Source organism: Molothrus aeneus, chromosome 2 (genome assembly GCF_037042795.1).
Source record: "Molothrus aeneus isolate 106 chromosome 2, BPBGC_Maene_1.0, whole genome shotgun sequence".
Classification (NCBI taxonomy): domain Eukaryota; kingdom Metazoa; phylum Chordata; class Aves; order Passeriformes; family Icteridae; genus Molothrus; species Molothrus aeneus.
Window position 1 is genome coordinate 16,345,472 of NC_089647.1, and position 19,612 is coordinate 16,365,083.

The 19,612-nt window shown below is 38.5% G+C and overlaps 2 protein-coding genes across 5 annotated transcripts in view; one reads left to right on the plus strand and one right to left on the minus strand.

The window, feature by feature from the left end:
• The window catches only part of CMSS1 (cms1 ribosomal small subunit homolog), a 227,879-nt gene extending 221,712 nt beyond the window's left edge, over window positions 1-6,167 (minus strand). Inside the window, exon 1 of the mRNA XM_066571991.1 lies at window positions 6,101-6,167. Coding sequence (XP_066428088.1) covers window positions 6,101-6,161 — 61 coding nt within the window. The 5' untranslated portion in view covers window positions 6,162-6,167. The remainder of the gene's footprint in view (window positions 1-6,100) is intronic.
• A 1,099-nt stretch (window positions 6,168-7,266) lies between these two features.
• TBC1D23 (TBC1 domain family member 23) overlaps window positions 7,267-19,612 on the plus strand; it is a 31,817-nt gene continuing 19,471 nt past the window's right edge. For 2 of the 4 annotated variants that reach the window (XM_066571994.1, XM_066571995.1), the window contains exons 1-5: window positions 13,237-13,333; window positions 14,103-14,214; window positions 14,463-14,568; window positions 16,488-16,692; window positions 17,985-18,108. In XM_066571994.1, the coding sequence (XP_066428091.1) occupies window positions 13,287-13,333; window positions 14,103-14,214; window positions 14,463-14,568; window positions 16,488-16,692; window positions 17,985-18,108 (594 nt within the window). In that variant the 5' untranslated portion in view covers window positions 13,237-13,286. Of the gene's footprint in view, window positions 7,335-13,236; window positions 13,334-14,102; window positions 14,215-14,462; window positions 14,569-16,487; window positions 16,693-17,984; window positions 18,109-19,612 lie in introns of those variants that run through there. The other 2 variants (XM_066571997.1, XM_066571996.1) reach the window with 2 other exon arrangements.

A 19,612-nucleotide genomic window follows, 5' to 3' on the forward strand; every position in this document is an offset into this window, starting at 1 on the left:
TGCTTGTGATGCAAAAAGGTTTTCTCATTACTACAGTATGTTTAATAATCCTAGTTTCAGATAATGGTACTTTTCAAACAAACTTCTTGCCTTTTTAGTTCTTCACCCCTTTTCCATGCACATAATAACTTTTTTGGGGCATATTTACATTTTTGCAATTAAATATGACTACAATCATTCTGGAGGGGGAGCTGTCTCTCAAATATGTTAATTTTGTGTACACTGCTCACTGTCAAAGAATGATCTCTCACAGTAAAATATGACCTGAGTATGGTCCTCTACTCAGGACTGAATCACGATTTGCTTCTGCATGAAGTTCTCTGATTATTCACCTGGAGAATCCACACAGCTCAATACTTGGCACTGCATCACTCACACAGCACCCTAGGGCTGATAGTCAGCTGACAGACAGGAAACCCCCTTTATTTATACTCTGAGTTTCAATCCATTGAGATTCTTTGATATTCCCCAATCAAGTAGGTAAGTTAAATACAAAGCTTCGTCTCACTACAAGCAAGATAAAGGAAGTTTAAACAAACAGTTCTAGAAGCAGTGCATTCAGGTTTACAAACTGGGAAAAGCACTACAAAGCTAAAAATACCTCTTGTTTCTCCTCCCTAAGGCATGATTTATTTTCTCGGTTTATTTCCAGATTACCAATACCTTCCGTCGTTCAATTCCAACTCGGATCCCCAAACCAAAGCCTGCCAGCACAACCAAAGCATCTGTCAAAATTCCTGCTGGACATGCCAACAAACCACTCCAAGACAGTCCTTCTGGGAAGATACGCATTGTAAGGACGGTGTCTAAAACCTGCCTTCAAAGTGGGGGGAGAAGGTAAATACTTTTCTGTGATCTATGACATTAAAACAGATTTAAGCCATCTGAATCTCAGTTGTTTCAACTGGGGAAAAAATCAGAAACCATCCACATGGTCAGCACATATGGTCACCAATCACAGGACATCAAGACAGCCAAATTCTTAGGAGCCAAAGTTAACTGCAGGGACCATGCTCTGCTCCATTTTTATGGTGCATTTCCAGATTTTCCCACTCACAGTACAGGAACACAAGACACAAATAAGTTTCTACTATAAATTCAGTTCTGACACGTTCTACAAAAAACAGTAAGATTATCTCAGCAGATTTATATAAACATGCTCAAATCACATGAAGAGGGGTTGCAGAAGGTGTCATGTTTTCAAAGTTGGTCTAGCCAAGAAGTGTCTCAGTGTGAATATTCTAAGTTCAACATTAAGGGTGGAATGAAGAAAGGCATGGAAAAATCTGCTCTTGTGTAACACATAGAATTTAGAGAAATGCAGGGCCCCTTGCTGTGCCAACCATCACTTTAAAAGCATGATGTGAAGAGAAGTAGCTCCCTCCTCACTAGTGTGATTATCTCCACTCAATTCATGCAGATGTTAGATCAGGAAAACAGATGGGAGAATCACGATGGATATTGTTTGCATCAGCTATATAAACTTTCACCATTTGGACTACAGTATTTAGATTTCAGTTCACTTAAACAGTATTTTAGAACTGATCAAAATTAGTATCAAGCTTAACAGTAAGTTGTGGCTTACACAGAAGTGCAACTTTATTCTTGCATTCTTCCATAATTTTGCCCTTCCTTACAACTCCTCACATAAAATTCACTTAAAATATGTAACCAGATGCATTGCTCCTAGTGAAAGTTTTTTTTTTAACTGAACTCTTTGCACAAGAAATTCCAGTTCATCCATGAGAGAATTTGCCTTTTCGTTTTTCCTAAAGCATAACTTCTTTAAAAGACTTAAAATTCAAGGTTTCCCTTCAGCCAATACACACACAAAAAACCTCAAAAAACCCCACAAACCAAAACATTAGAAGAGACTCCATGCTTGTTGTTTCCAATTTTCTGAAAAGTAGCAATTGTTTCTCTGCAAGAAAATTTCTCACTGTTCTGTAGAATGTTAAGAAAGACTAACAAAATACTACTACAACAGCAAGGAACCCCCCCACGAGAATCCTGTAATACCAACTAACACTAGTTACTGCTTTAAAATATAAAAATTAATTTATTTCTCTGGTATTAATGTCTCACTCATTCTTCTTGCCCTAACAGAGTGCATTCCAACAGTCTAAATGGCTCAACTGACAATACATGGGAAAACTCCTTACACATAGGTGTTTCTTTAAGAACTGCCAAATCCTAATTCCTAAATAAAGCAAAAGCTGGTGGTGATCACAGTGCCATAGCCAGAACTGCAATCCTTTTGCTGAAGCAAGGAGAGATTCTGATGCATTCAGCTACGCAATTTTTCCCTTTCATTTCACAGCTAAAAGTTTAACTTAACCATGGAGACAGTACAACACACAGCACTGCTGTGTGACTGTTTTTGCAAACCCACAAGAAACCTATGCCTTCCTCAAAAGCTTCACAAGAAATTCTCTAGAAATACTTTAAAAAGTTTTAAAAGATCAGTCTACTGAAAAATTATTTCAGCTGTGTCCTACGAGACACACCTGTGTTAACATGCAGACATTAAAGAATGACTTTGCCACAGTAAAAAGGAAAGGCTTCCCATTTTATTCACCATATCTGCAGCTATCAAGTTCTGAGAGTCCGTATCCTGTGTGCTCAGATCCCAACACAGCTCACAGAAGTACACAACTGCAACCTGCAGAATGAATGCACATTGATGTGAAGAAACACAGATTTCAAAAAGCAGCTGTCAACTTGGCATGCTTATCAGAAAGATCTTCAAGTACTGACCAAGTTCTATTACAAGGAACAGCAAGTCACTGATGTGCCAAAAAAAGATACAAACCTCTTCAAACAGAGTCCAGCAACAGACCTCAGCTCTGATCAAGCAACAGTGCTCCCACTGAATGCGCTACAATGAAGAGTCTGCTTCTCCATAGCTGCAAATCACACACTACAAATTGATGTTAACTGGCAAAGAAAGAAAAGAGACCCCCTGGCAAAAGAATTCCTGCAATAGCATCCTTTGCTTTAGAGTCCACACAGGGCCCCACAAGCATGGCCAAATCATCCTCTGTGGTCACATACTCACCTATTTTTGCTGCTGACATACAAGAGTTTTGCTCCTGTCTTGCAATGACACAATTAATTTTTACCTATGAGGGCCATGCCCTACTTAAGATCCTACTTAAGGATCTAAAACTGACAAATGGGGATACTACAACTCCTATGGGATAAAGGCAATACAGAAAGCATGGAGAATGAAAGACAAGGAGGGGTAACTAAAAAGGAGGAAACTGGAGGAATTTCTGAAAAATAGAAGTCCATCCTTCTCCCTCAAACTGAGTGGGAGATGAGGCACGCTGGCTACAGGCAAGATCTGGATGTTTATAGCACTGTGAGAATTGCTCTTTTCTGTTCATGGAGGGAACAGGAGAAAGTTGGGCTCCTTCACCAGTATGAAATAAACTCCTCCAAATTCCTTATCCTTTCCTTTGTAATTCTGAATGCAATATAAAACCACATGAAATCTGGACAAAGTTGTGGCACAAACTGGAAAAAAGGAAGGTAAGGAAGTCCTGCAGTTGCATGACGTGGGACATATGTAACACTAAACTATGCTGCTAAGTGGAGAATAATCCCTAACAGCTCCCTCCACAAATCTCATCTCAAAGGTTTGCTGAAGATGTTATAAGGCAAGATTCTGTTTTTGTCATGTGACAAGATACAAAGATGGGTAATCCCTTTAGCTCTTTTTGCCTTGGGTTTTGTGGGCTTTTTTTATACCTATAAATCATTTGCAGCAGGATAAACATTCACATCTTAAGGTGAGAGTGATTATCTTTAATTTTTAATATGGACTCTAAAATAATGACATCCAATGATATGGCCAAAAGCAAATTTAGAATTACATATCCATACACAAAGATATATATTTATATATATTTTGTGTTTTCATACTCTTTAAGTGGAGTGTATGAATGATGCTCACACTCATTTTAAAAGTAGCTTTTCTAATTACAAGTGGCTACAACGCTTTTGAGAGCTAAATTCTGATGAATATTCTGTAGGTTAGAGCTTATTCTAAGGTTATTTTTAAAGGATCTGGCAAAAGATCATTATTTCAAAAGTACATTTGAATTCTGCTTTGCACCTGCAGTTATGGCAGAGATGTTATTTTTAAATAGGTCAGCAAATGAGGTTGGATAGTATTTTTTTAACAGAAGTTCATTTTTCACAGAAATGAAATTGACCAAGTCTTTCAAAGGTGCTCACTAATGTGCAATTATTTTCTTGTATTGCTGCCTGCATCATACATTGTGAACAGTGGTTTCCTCTTTTATGCCAACTGATTTGAAAGCATTCTACAGTATCAATAAGATGCTGTACAAATTAACCCTTGATTTTAAATGTTTTACGTCAAAAATAGCTAGACAAAATAAAAGTAACAGATGTTTTATGTTTACTGTTAGCTTGTGTCAACTTCATCCAACAACAGGCTCCATAAAAAGAGCCTGACAACAAGTTTACAAAGGTGGGCTGCAGACAACAGAGTACCTGGTTTGCACAACACTCACCTGTATTTACTACTCATAACACACTCAAAGAATGTTCTTGCAGTAAAGTATATTGGGTTAGACACCTCCAGAGGTTATTTTCCACCTGAATTCTTTCAGTAACTCAAAAATGCTATTGTGAAAATCTCAAGTTTTTCATAACTGGAAAAGCTGTCATTCACAGTCTCACTTCAAAGTCAGATGGTTCATCCCACATGTCAGAAGTTTATAATCCAAGTCCTGCTCTGTATGCAGTTTCTAGAGGAAAGCTGACGACTCTGTGATAGTCAGCTAACCACTGAATGAAATCTGTGGTGGCAGAATGGGCAGGTAGGCTCTTAAGAAAAATTCCTAATGAAGAGCATTTACCATGGGAACTGGGACTGCTTAAGGAACCCACATGAGACTAAAAATAAAAATTAAATGCTCAGAAACCTAATTAGGTCTTGTGGGCCCTCTTTATTACATACATACAGCTTTTACAATGCTTCCTCTCTATTCTCCAAGTACCTTTTCACAGGAAATAAGCACGAATTATCAAGACACTCAAAAAACTGGATTCTTTGCAGAGGTGCAGATAACTCCCAGTAATGCCCAACTCTTGCCAATAGTGTATTAAAAATAAATTTAAAAAAACAATCAATAAAATAGGGCACTATAAAGTCTAAAGTCATTCTAGTTGCCTAGATCTACCTAAATTTTCACACTAAATGCAAGCATTACAGAGAAAACGTCTTATAGTTAGTGGTTTCAAGACACATTAACAAAATACAAGTGTATGAGCCAGGTACCATAACCATCAGGAAAGAAAAGACAAATCAGTCACAGCACCGTACTCCAAGAAGCAGTGGCTGGAGAGAGCTTTAACTCCTGCCTTTTACAGTAACACATGGCGAGGGTGATGCGACACATCCCAGTGAGCACACGGGGGATGCTTTTCAAGTACCACAGATGCTTTTCCCTCCAAAGGCAGTACTATGTATTTGCTGTTTCCTAGGCCTTACAGAACTGCAAGTAAGTTCATGCCAGTAATGGCAAACACAAGCACAGGATAGTCCGAGGTGGAAGGGACCCACGAGGATCATCCATTACGCAAAAGCCTTTCATCAAATAAACTCTTTGGAAGAAAATACAGTTTGGAAGGTAAATGAATGCAAGGGAGAGCAGAACCCTGAATTCAAACCAAGAGGTTTTCCCATTCCCCTCGCTTTTCAAACTTCGCGTAAATGTATTTTTGTCATGTGGGTTCCTGTTGTTACCTAGGTACTGCATTTTCATTGCCGCTCCATCGTCTATCCCAGGGCTCAGATCAGAGACGGGACATCACCTCGCTGCAGAGACTCTGCTTACAAGCAAACCCGCCCTCGGTAGCAAGCAGGGAAAAGCAGGCACAGGGGAAAAAAGCGAGCGAGAGTGGAAAACCTGGAGAAGTAAATTAATAGCAGAGAAAGGAAAGGCGGAGAGGGGAAGTGGAAAAAACACCCAAAATCCAACGAAAAGGAAGGAGGGCAGGAAAGGAGGGCAGGAGTGTAATGTTTCAATCCCAGCGTGAGGAGGGTGCTCGGGGAGAGCAGTACCTGGCGTGCCGCCCGTCCCGGGCTCGGTGTCCCACCACGGCTCCTCCAGCGTGTCGCCCATGCCGCCGCCGCCGCGCCTGCGCACTGCGCGCCGGGCCGGGCCGGGCGGGCGTGCCCCGCGCTGCCAGGGGCCGGCCCTGCCCCGGGCACGGCTGCTGCCTCAGCGGACACTGCTTCGTACACAATTGTCTTCTGAAAGAGAAGAAGGCCTTTAAGTGCATGCTGGGGGTTATTTTTCCCTTTTATTATTTCTTCCTTTTTTTTTTTTTTTAGTGGAAAATACAGAAGCTAGAGAAAGAGGAAAGGAATTCAAACTATTACCCCGTTCTTCACAACATTCGCTTAATTGCCTCAACCCGCTTTCACGCTGTCAAATACCTCGCTTGATTGCCTCAAGCCGCTTTCACACTGTCAAATACCTACTTTCTTGGTTGAGGTAATTCACGCAATCTTTGCTAAGGAACAGATAGGTGCCTGCAGGGGGTGCGCGTTGCCTTGGAATGGCTGTTCCCGGCCTTTTGGCAGCGCAGCCTGCAGGGCGAGCGGGCCTATCCTGGATCTCTTCCCGCAGGAGCCGTCCCGCTCAGCCTGAGCGTTACCTCTGGAGCCCATCCCGAGTCGAGCCGTGGAAGTGAAACAGAACAGTGTAAGGACTGGAATCTCTCGTCAGGCGGCGCTGCTATTCCGTGCATAACCCGCTCCAATGATTTTTCTCAACTTCTATTGAAGTATACTATTATTCCCCTCTTTGAGGATGCAGGTGGGTAAGGAATGTGCATAACAGAGAGCATTCGTATTGATCTGCCCAGGGTTACTAATGGACGTCACCAAGTGATTTGCAGCTCTTGGAAACTGCGTGAAACTTGTGAATTTCCGCACTCGCGGAGTACGTCCAACCTGTGGCACATTAAACACTGTGGGGAAGTCACTTAATAATCAAACCCACATCTGGCAGAGCAGTTCAGCTTTATGAAAACATTCAAATCTCCGGCAGAGCGACTCCCCTGCCCTACTCCAGGGGCGCTGCGCGGCCGCTCCCTCAGAGGCCGCCCCTGCCCGGCTTCCGCGCTTTGCGGCCCGCGCCCTCAGCCCGGCGGCCGGGAAGGCGGGGACGGCTCCGGGAGGAGCGGCCTCGGGCAGGAAACGCCTCCCGAGCGCGCTTTACGGCCGGGCGAGCGGGCACGTCAACAGCTATGGCGGAAGGAGAAGAGGCGCTGCCGCCGCCGGGCAGCTGGTGAGTTATGGGGGTGTGGGCGCTCTCCCTGCCGCTTGCTTCCCTCCCCTCCGCAGCGGAGACAGCGGAGAGAGGCCGGAACGCCCCGCCCGCCGCCGCTCTCCCCTCGGGACGCGCCGCGCTCGGGGTCGCGCTGGGAGCCCGCCAGGAGCCCCCGCAAACGCCGCCGGTGCTCGGCGGCTCCGGGTCCCCAGAGAGGAAGGGGCCCGTCAAAATACGGGCGAGACACAAAACGAGGGCCGTGCCCAGCCTGGAGTCAGGCGGTCGCTCCAGTTTAAAATGACAGCTTTAGTATGCGGTAGGAGCTGCTCCGGGAGTCTGCCTGGAGTGGAGTTGCTTTGTTCAGTTCAGCTTCCCGTTTCGCTGCATTCCTGCTCTCAGGAACGGGTGACAGCAGTGGGTCCTGCCTCGTTTTCTGAATGATTTTGCTCACCACCTTCCTTAAGCGTAGCTATTACTTATAATGGATTTTACGTTGAACCCCTAGGACAAGAATAGAGACTATTTCTGGAGCGTGTATAGGATCATTTTGATGGTAACAGTGATGTGATTTTAGTATTTGTTGCATGCGTATTCACTCAAGATTGCCGAGGCTTAAATAAACATTGTGTTTAAACACTGAAGCTATTCTTACTGCACCCAGCATCTCCATTTGCGTCTTCACTTTGTTTTTGTCTTTGCGCTTCTGCATTGCATGTGATTTCTTTCTGTGGCTCTGTGCCACACTATTGCTCTTTGTCCTTTCCACGTATATGCTTTTCAAGCAATTACTTTACAGAGCTTCTTTCTATGATCATTTCCATTCTGAGTTCCAATAATTTCCAAGGTTTTGCTTTTAGGCTCTATTTGATGTGGCAGATTTAAAGTTTCCTGTGCTTAGTTATGTCACTGTAAAGAAACCAGAACACACACACACACAGGTGTAGGTGTAAACTCTTGTCTAGTTTTGTTCTACAGATACACCTCTTGGTTGAAACAACTTCATATCATTAACTAGAAAATGAAAGTTATTTGGTGCCATTTTTCATTCTTGTGTTTTTTACTTTTAGTTACAGCCTCAAAATTTGTGAAGCTCTTTCTATAAGCACAGTGTTGCATAAACATTATTTCTAAATAAAGGTCTGACTGTTGGGCCATTTAATTACAAAGCAAGGGATGGACTCCCTGACAGTGCACTCTCAACACTTTGAAATATAACTCTGGACATTAAATAAGAACTATACCTCAAATACCTCTGAAAAAATACTCCAGATTACTTCCATTACTAATATTGCTGTCTCCCAGATCACAATCAACTTCTCTAGAATTTCTGTTAAGGATGAGGACGAGTGTGTTTCCAGACACATTTCAAGGCACAGCCTGTATTGTTGATATTCTGATTGGCAGCCTCAAAACTATAGTCAATTGTATATGCTGATGGTACTAGAAAATGCAAACTTGAAGACATGTGTTAAAACAAATGTAAGTCTTTAAGTGTTAAAGTGTTAAACAGATTTAACACTTTATGGGAACAATTAAAGAGTTTTATGCTTAAATGCTGTATTAGTATGTGACAGTGCATCCTGTTACTAGAGGTGTGTGCTGTGATTGACAAAATTGCATTCCTTATTGCTTGCTTAGAAACTTCATGTGGCTTTTGAGTTTGTTTTCCTGTTTTGGTTTTTGTTTAAAAACCAGTTTCAGTGGAGTATTTGCATTTTCATTTATGGATTTAAAGCATTGTCTTATATTTATATTTCAATTCTGTGAACAGTTGATGTTGAAAGAGCTTTTTGGTGTAAATTACTACACTATCATATTTCAAAATAAATAAGATTTCACATTTTAAAAATACCCGAACATATAATGACACATGTGTATGCCTGAGCTCTATTGGGAACAAAACTGGCAGTGCTGATCCTGTGTCCTCTCTTCACTTCCTTAGGAGGATTAAAACGCAGATGGAGTTTTGTGCTCAGAGGCTGTTGCAGCACCTTGAGTGTGTATAACCCAGATGTGCTCCCTAGCATAAAATTCCCTATTTGTTTTCCCTGTATTAACTTGTCATGTGCTGCTAGCATGAATGATTTGGGGGGGGGGGGGGGGGGAGTGGGGGGGAAGTGTCACAAACTAATTATGAATTAAACCTCTCAATATCTGTACTGACTGCTTGGTGTTTTGCTCAACAAAAAACAGGGAGCTTTGCCACTACACAATAAAAATTAAAAAGAAAACCCAGCATCACCCCCACCCCAAACTTATGTATAGAGAAAGATGAGAGTGTAGGTTTTTTTTCTTCAGTAAATATAAGAAGTTGTTATCAACACTTTTGATTTAAAAATGAGCAAAATCAGGTAGACTTTGTTTGCTAAATGTTTCTTTTGAGCTGTTTGGCATATACTCAAAAGCTAATTTGAGAAATTGCCAGCACTGTTTTGTTCTGGAAGGCATATCTGTCCAAAGCTAAAAATTCCGTGAAGCACAAAGGAGACTGGCTGCTTTCAAACTGCTCTAAAATATTTTTTTTTGTGTACTTATTTGTTTCTTTTAATTATAATTTCTGTCAACGCAATACATATAGTCAGTAGACTGTATAGACACAAATAAGATAGCTTGTTAGTTACATTTTTTTTAATTGGAAGTTATAGATTTTTCTTGCCTCATTTATCAAGGAAATTGATGATTTGGACTTTATTTTTCTTGTTCAGATTTTCAAACAGATTAATGGTTATGAATTAATTTCTAAAACCTTTTTGCAGATGTTTGTTTAATACTCAAGCTTCAGGAAACTTGATCAATTAGTAATTTTTAAGATCTGTACTTGGGAAATCTGGACCTGAAGTAACTAAATATAACTGTAACCACAGATGGAATTGTTCCTGTACATTTAATTTTGCATTGGAATAACTCATTCTGTGGGTCCCAAAATGCACTGCAACTGCCTAAGACAACAAGGTGACAAACCTAGTTTCCATGTATCCTTCCCATTCTCACAATCTAATTAGTACCTGGAGCCCTAGTATTTCTTCTGAAAGCCCAAGAGCAGAAAAGTCCTTTCCAGTTAAGCGTGACATTGAAGAAAAAATGTCAGGGAATTGTTTTTCTCCAAAGTTCTGTTGGTGAATAAATGATGGTTCAGTGGTGTGCTGGATACAATGGATATTTTGAAGCAAATGTGAGGGATTGATTTTTGTTTGTTTGTTTTCAGTAGAGAACAAACACTCATTAATTTCAGTTCAATATAGCTCTTGTTGAGGCTTTTTTCTGGGAGTCAGGAAAATCCTGAATTAAAAGTAGGAACCATAGTAATACCTTCTATAAAAGTATGAAATTGATTGTATTCTTAACACTTCATGTAGTTTATTGATCACTTACTATTATCTTTTTCCTGCTGTTCACATTCCCACACTTTTAATCCCTTCTCTAGTATTTATGAGTGACTATTACCAAGTATCTCAGTTGTATATAAGTAATACTTAGAAAAAGTGGCTTAAGCTGAATTCCCAGCAGTTGATCAATTTTTCTTGCCACCACCTGACACATCTTAAGTTAAAAAAGGTCCTGTTTAATGTCTGTGAAGACAGCTACTTACTGATTTTAATATGTCACCAGACTGACATGAATGTAAGAGATCTTTCTGTAAGTATGGAAATTTACTGCAGATGCTCTAATTGAGCATTTTTTATTATGACATTTTGAACAGTATATCATGTGAGAATTTACCTTTCAGGCCATGGCTTGAGTGTAGGCTGGAATTCCACACATCTAACCAAAAATTTGAGTAGCACCTAGAGACAGGCAGTGAAGCAATGGCAGAGCAGAAAGTATAGATGTTCGGGTCTGGAGGATTTTTTGCATAGGGAGAAGTGCTGCTTTCTGTTCAAAATAAGTGTAACCATTATCCATGTGAGCAGAAGACTTCCTAGCAGCTCTTCACTCATGAAAGACAAGGATCCAGATTGCTAGCAGTTCAGTGAAATATTTATAGAACAACTGACAGAAATAAGGTAAAACACAGTGAGTGGACATGTGTTTAAGTGTTGAAATCACTTTCATGTTTTGTACTTTGCAAGTTAGCCTGAACATTAGAAAAGAATTTACTTAATTTTTGAGAAGTCCTTGCTTACAGTCTGTGAGCAATCTTGCAGTTGATGGAGGAAATGAGCACCTAATTGAATCACAGCAGAACAAAGCATTTCCCCCTGCTGTTATTTCACTTAACTCCTTGTTGGTAATGCATCACGTCTCTTCTTGTGGCAGATGGACATGTCAGTGACCTGCTTTGGGAGGTGAAGCAGTAAAACTGGCATTTGCCTCTCATCTTTACAGTGTAGAAAGTGAGGGTGACAGCACTTGGAGGAAGTTTTTGCAAGTGGTAATATATTGTCAAGCAGCAGAAGCACACATTTGCAGATAACACGTTGAAGTTGGTGTTACGTGCATAGCTTCTTGAATGCTGGATACTAGTAACTGGTAGAATTTGTACTTGTGGATTTGTGAAACAATCTTTGCCAGGTGATTCTGCAATTGGTATAGATATAGTTTTAGGTGTTGTTTCAAGTAAAAATTACTTTCTTATTCTCAAAAGTTTCTTTGGGTGACATAGGAACGAAGTTAAAGTATTACAATTTAAGACCTTTCTACTTGAAATGGAACATGTACACAGCTGTTGCATTCATTTCCACATGCCTGTTTAATACTTGGATATAGTTGTAGCAACTAGTTGTAGTTCACGACCTGGCTGTTGCTCTCTAGTCTGTTTTTCCTACACAGTGTTCACAGAAGCGTGCAATGTGTCTAAGAGCACTTCATTCTCTCCAGCTGATGCTTGATGTTGGCTTCTGTTGAAGCTAGATCATCCTAGAGTTTGTGCAGTTCTGCTTGAAAGCTAAGAGGTCTCTTTGTTTAAATGTCCTGGAAATACTTGATTTTTATTCAAGGCTAACTGATCCATTCATGTAACTTTTCAGGCATTGAACATTATGTACACAACAACATTATGGGCAACAGGATAGGTGATTGAAGTACAAGTGTACTTCCATATTCTGCTTCCCCTCTGTTTCTGTCTCAGGAAGGGGATTGGCAACTGGGGGAATGCAAATGCAACCTGTAGCCCTATACAAAACAGACTTTAGGATTTGGTTTTTTTTCTTTTTTTTATAATACTAAAAATGTGAGAAAATAAGGCAAATAATTCTCTTTGTAATCTATGCTTTCTTTCATCCAGATTTGCAAAATTACTTGGAAAAAATAGAGTTGTGCCCCAGTGTATATTTGAAATATGATTTAAAATGCAGACCACAAAGAAACTGCCTGGTACAATGTAAGGAAAATGCTTACTCTTCAGACTTGTAAATACTTTGAGAACTCTTGAGTAAGCTAGCTAAGTATTTGCATACCTTCTTCCAGGTCTGAGATTTTAATCTTTTTGTCCCAGAAAATCAGAAATGTGTGTTTGAAGTTTTCAAGAGACCAAACTTGTGAACTTTTATATCAAGGATTTAGTTGTGGATAAATGGAAGTTAAAGCAGACAAGAGTTCAACAGCTGACATTTTTTTCCTGTGGCTATTTGAATTGACTACATAGTAGTCATGGACTAATTGAGAATTATACTGATAACACTTTAACATCTGTTACTCCATGTGTATAAATAGATGTGTTATTCACCAGGAATGCATCTTCCCACGTGAATATCTGTCCTAGAGAAACAACCCTGTTCTTTGTTTTGCTCTGGCTAGAAAACCCCTGGATGTGTGTTTAACTCTCCAGGTAACTGAAGAAAGCCTTTCTTAAGGCAGATGTCAGAACAAGCAGAGAAGAATTAAGAGAATATAGCAAGGGAGAAGTTTTGCCTGTGGGACCTATGTGTCACTGCCATTGCTATTTTTCCAGTGAACCTGTTTTGCCACTGCTCTGCTACATGATATTGAAATCCTGAAGTCATCAGATGTGGTTCTCCCATTGCTGACAGCATGGAAACATTGAACCAGTCTGCAGAAGCTATCAGAGAGATTGTAAAGTAATCATTCCTGAATGCTGAATTTCTTCTTATCTATAACACTTGTGAACTTCTGTTGCAACTTATTCTACAGCAATCATCATTAGTGTTAGTCCTGTCAATTTGTGTATTTTGCTGCTCTATATTATTAACATTGTTAATAATATAACTTATATTATATAACATATAATAATAATATGTTATATAATGTAACATATTGTTAATAATTAACATATGTTAATCCAGATTTGTGCATATGTCCACACTTGAAATACTACAACTGTATAGTTAAATCAATTTGAGTTTGACTAAAAGGTCTTTTCCCATTTCAGGGAAGGTAAGGTTAAAAGCTGACTACTCTAAACCTTTGAAATAAGTGTTCTGTTTTCTAGGCCATGTAATATTTTATTTAAAATAACTCCACCATCTAATTTAGGTGTAATATTTGCTTTGTGTGTGTGTGAAAACTTGCTGAAATTTAAAGTTGCTGAAAGTTATAAACTGCAACTGAATTTGCATTTTTATGATACATTTTGCAACCTTGTCACTTAATGAGCACAAAAAAGCAAACTTTTTTTTCTTGTATGTAAGTTGAATGGAATTGCAAGTTGAAGGAGCAGCTTTAAAGTAGAGGAATAAATAACATTTTGCAGGTTTTTCTTTTTAGTAATTTCCAAGATGTCTTATACCTTTGCGTATGCGTGGGATTTGCCTGACAGTAGCTTTCAGTCTACATAAACATAAAACAATAGTAGAACTGATTTTTTAAAATTATATTTCATTATTTTAGGATAAAAGATCTTGCAGACGCTCTAGACGAAGGAGGCTGTGATCTTGAAACTGTGAGAAACATCATTCAAGGAAGGCAGTTGCCTGCTGATCTAAGAGCCAAAGTCTGGAAGGTAAATATGAGCTTAAATCCAGAAGCAGGAAATACCTGAAGTTGTGTTTCATTTGAGGTAAAAGATTTAATTGCCAGGGATCTCTACAGGAGAGATGTAGTATTGGAATTTTAATATGCATCTATGTTGAGTCAGTTTAAGAATAGTTCTCTTCTTTTTTTTTTTTTTTTTAAATTACTGAGTTCAGTAATTAAACAACTGCAAAAAGACACTGAAATATTTAGAGGGCTTTCTGTTTTTATTTTCAGATTGCACTTAATGTTGTAGGAAAGGGGGACAGCCTAGCATCCTGGGATGGCTCCTTAGACCTACCTGAGCAGAGTATAATTCATAAGGATTGCCAAGAGCTAATTGGTAAGTTCTGTTACATTTAGATCATCAGAAGTTTGAAAACTTCTGTATTCTCAGTTGTCTTAAGACTTTATTTCAATTAAGTGATCTAAATGATGTTTACATTTTGGAGGAAGATGAAAGAGCAGATAAAAATCAGTAAGAAAACAATAGTATCTTACCTATACACAGACTCTGGGAGGGTGACATCATGGGAGTTCAAAGTATTAGCTTGTAAATGATAGTTTGCATAGTCAGAAAGCTTTGTGAGATAAAAAAATGGTAATTGTTTTCCAAGCTCCATCTTTTAAAGCAGACATTATTTATTTAGTGTCCTTCAAGTTTTTATTTGTGGAAGGTCTGGTTCTTAATCTGAAAACCTGTTGTAGCACGAAAATGCATATAGCATTTGAGAGAAGAAATATATTAAACATTTTGGGCTTCAAAAGCTATTTTAAAGAAAGTTACTTTTTAATAGCATTTTCAGCAAAAAATGAAAGGCTGTGTTTGTGCAAGCCAGGTGCTGCCAGGACAAAGGAAATAATAATCTGGTATGTTTGCAAAGAGCTGCCACAGGATCTGCTTGGCAGCTCATCACAGGACTGGTAAAACCACTGACATGATGCAACAACATTGGTGTCAGTGATCTATTGATGGAATCAATGCTGACTCATAAATCAGGATGCATCTCACATCTTCAATAAGAGAATCTTCTATTTTATTACCTATCATTTTATTTATTCTTGTGCAATTGAAAGTTAGGGCAGAGGATGGAGTTGGTGCATGCATACATACCTACCATTTCTGAAATGCAGTTCTACAGTTTCTAGCCCTGAAATCTAGTAGGAATTATTTTCCTTCTCTCTGTCCTGTAAAGGAAAGAGATGGGGGTGGAATTTCCACTCATTTTTAAATCACAGTCTCTCTTCAGGAAGATGCAAAATGTTCTGATTATATTCATAACATACAAAATTAAGCACTTCAGTGTGATAGTTCTCTTTTTGTATTTATTGGCAAATATTTTGTAACATGTAAGGATTTAATCAAATGTGAAGTTACTTCAGAAAGAAGGTTATATGGAGACTTCAGTTTTTCGTTGGATTAAATGTCTCTATTTCAATATTTTAGCAAAGCAAGTAGTCTCCAAATTTTAAGTATATCCTCAGTTGGCATGTAAGCTTTATGTACTGTTTCATTTTTCTGAGAGATAAAGAATGCCAATCATTGACTGGCTTGTCAGTATTCTTGATGGGAAAGTATTAAAGATTTTTGTAATAAAAAAATTTCCTAACAGTCATGAGAATCATGGTCTTCTTGTAACTGAGGGGGAAAGATGTTTCCTAGAAATGTAATGCCACTATGTTAATGTATTGTGTACAGATCTCTTTTCCCCATCCTGGACATAAAAAAATGTGATTTGTAAGTTAATGCTAAAATTTAAGTCTGTAAGCCTAGCTGATCTCAAACTTCTGATTTAGATAAATTTACATGTTGGTCAACTGTTGAGGAATTGAAGGTATGCATTGTGGGTTGACCTGTGTTGATCTGTGAAATTCAGATGAATTTGCTGTAGAGTTGAGTCTGAGTTGTGTGCTGAGCACATCAAATAGGAGTACAAGAGGAGCATTCTGTGCATTGAAAGAATCTACCTCTTTCTTTTGTATAGATCCTGGAAACCCCAAAGTTCTTTCATCCTGTTGTTGTGTTATTTAAATGATATTTAAATGTCTTATCCTACTGGGTTTATAAAATCACTTGCATTCTGATACCTTTTTTAATGCCTTTCTGTAAGAGTTTAATCTAAACAGCCAGCTTTTGTTTGTCTGGTTTTACTGGGGTTTTTCTTCAGTCAGTCCATATTGGTGCAATTGTGCTATGAAATAATTTCATCCAATTTCTTTGAAAAGCCTTTAACCCAGTTTGTATTACTGTGCCTATTTCAGACCAGTTGTCAGTGCCAGAAGAAGAGAAGTCAGTATTAACTTTGGATATTGAGTCTGTTATTACTTTTTATTGTAAATCACGCAATGTTAAATACAGTTCCTGCCTTGGCTGGATACATCTGCTCAAACCTTTGGTGCACCTTCATTTGCCGCGCAGTGATTTGTACAACTGCTTCTATGCTATCATGAATAAATTCATTCCAAGGTAAAACTCTTTCTTTTCCATTTGTACTATTTTTATTGGCAGTAGAAGTATTCTCTGAAAGATTTGCATGTTGGTTTTGGCTAGAGTAGCACTGTTCCTAGCCATGTTGTCAGATTCTTTCATATGATCATAGATTTCAATACCTGTTGGTTTGAAATCCAGGAGATGATTGGGTTGGTTTAAGATACAAAGAGTTAGCTGACTGATGTGACTGATCTAGATTCAATATGCCTTTTAAAGAGCTCTCCTTTCATGCAGTATCAAAACATTTTTTTAATGAACTAATTCACACAGGTTATGTGAAAGTGGTTTTTTGTTCCCTTTCCTAGCATTTTTGATATCTAAAATACTTCTATCTCTTCAGAAACAGTAATTCATAAGCACTAATGAAATCTCAAAATCTCTTTAGAAATAGTGAATATTTTTCTTATGTTCTTTTGAGTTAGGACTGAATTTTTTTTTAAGTTGCTGGATATTTTTAATGACAAATACTAAATTTGAGCTTTTCATGCTGTTATGTAGGTGCTCTCACTAAAGTAAATTTTTATGAATGTTGGAGCACCATGACACTTCAGCAAGGCTGGATAGTCTGTAATTAAAGATCTTAGTCTGATTGCCTGGAGAGGAGATTCCAGCCTGGCTGATGGCTATGTGCCCAAAATATGAAAAATGCATGTTTGCTGTAGTAGCAGGAAGCAAGCATTTATCAGTCCTGTCACTCGACTCAGCATGTGTGCCTTTCTGCTCTGAAACACTCTTGGGCTCTGTCAGCTGTTTGGGGATAGTGGCAGTATGGTCACATAACCCTCGTGCTTTCAGCTGTAGAAGGTTTGCAGAGTAGCTGCTATTTGAGCTTCTCTATAGGAATCTAGATGGTGTTTCAATGAGATGTAGACTGTTTCCTGGTTTTTTTCTCCTCAGTGGCAGAATGAAAGACATAGAAAGGCAATTTACAGTAGATCAGTGCATCTCTGCTCCATTGGTACCATACCGGACTTGTTCTGAGATTTAAATCTGTTTTAAATACTTCTGTATTATATAATCTGTCAGCAGTATTGCATTCTGCTGCCTAATTTAATGGGGCTTTCAGTGTGTGTGGATTTTTTGTTGATTTGATTTGCTTGGTTGGTTTTTTGACTCTTTGAGGCAAGTTGACTTCATGATCAGTCCCTGTGAATTAAAAGAGCAATGTACAGGAAATTACATGATCACAGATACTAAAGAATTGCTGCTGTAAGTCTGAAAACTGCAATATTACAGGGGAGTTGATTGTTTTCATTGCTACTTTTTAGGGATTGTTTTATGAAGGGAAGACCCTTTCATCTATTTAGACTGTTGCTTCAGTACCATGAGCCTGAACTCTGCTCCTTTCTTGATACCAAGAAGATGACTCCGGATTCGTATGCACTCAACTGGGTAATAAAGTAGGGAAACATAATGAAAAATAAATTTTTGTTAAAATTTAAGGACATGTTGTCGGTTTATGGAAGAGTAGCACAAGCAATTAGAACTACATATATTAAAATAAATTGCATGTTTTAATATAGTGTGGGCTTTTTTTCTTTAGTGTTTAGCATGAGGTATGAGGTCTTGTTAATGTGTTAATGTCACTTTTTTATTGTACTGAGCGAGTCCTTATTGAGCCACTGATACTAGGAACTTCTTGGAGTAAGGAGGAATGAGAGCAGCTGATGTACTCAAAAAGCAAAAAGTTAGTCTTGATTGTGGGCAGCTGTATGTTGTAGGTAAGGGTAACATCAGTCTAACAGGTCTTTTAAAGCTGAAGAATTAATTGTTTTAGAAACCTCCCTGCTAAGGCATATATGTATGTCTTTTAGAATTTAGGCACATATGTTTTACAACTTTTAAAGCATTAGTCATTTCCTCTTCAAAATGCCTCAGATTATGGGCAGTTACAGAGATTCTCACCTCAATAACTTTTTATAAATTTTGTGTAGCAGGACTACAACAAAATTTTTGTATCAAGGCTACTTAGTATATGCAATACAAAATCATGATACTGTGCTTGCACAGGCAAAGTCTGTAATTTAATAGAGAAGGCTTTGCCCCATGAACTTTTCTAGGTTCTTCTTTCATACTCATTGGCTATGTAAAATTTTTTTTCAACCATATGAATTTTCAGTTAAATAAGTGAAAATGAATGAATTATTAAACTGTGAGGTCTGCCTTTGGGGATTTTTTTGTTTGTTCTTTTTTAAGGCTGCTGCCAATTTTAGTATAAAAATGTGTCTAGGAAAAATTTTCACATTCTCAAAATCTGCCTTTTGTCAGTCTCATGAGCCTTCAAAAGAGAAATCAGGTCCTTTTTGTCACTCAATTTCCATTTTTAATAGAATTTTCCTTAGTACATAAAAAAAAAAATCTTTGAAGTTGTTTCTTCAAATTTTGAAACCCAATTAGAACAAGAATCTTCTCTCTGAAAGGTGGTAGTGAAGTAAGCTGGTGTAGCTGCCAGTCCTCAACACCATGCTTCCTGGTGTACAATTTTTGGAAAAAATCATAAGTTTCATTTTCTATAATGAGATTACAGTAAAATTCTTTATTTCATCTGTGAAAAATCTGTCTGTATAGGTGTATTACTAATGCTTAGAAGTATATAAACAACATACTGAGACCTGCCATTGTCATCTTGTTCATGGATGTTTTATCTTCAGTTGCATTTGAGCCAGAATTGAATAGATCTATCTTTTGCTATAAAACTACACTAGGAAGTGTTGAAATATTCCATGATAGTGTTTTAAAGCTTTTGAAAGCTATAGCTGTGTTGATCCATTTGTGAATATATGTGGAATTTGTATGCATCAGGGAGTACAGTAAGACCCCAGTGAAGTCAGGTGGTATGCATTTGAGTTAGGTGTGATTGTAAATCTGGCAGGTACAGTAAGAAGTTCCTACCTTT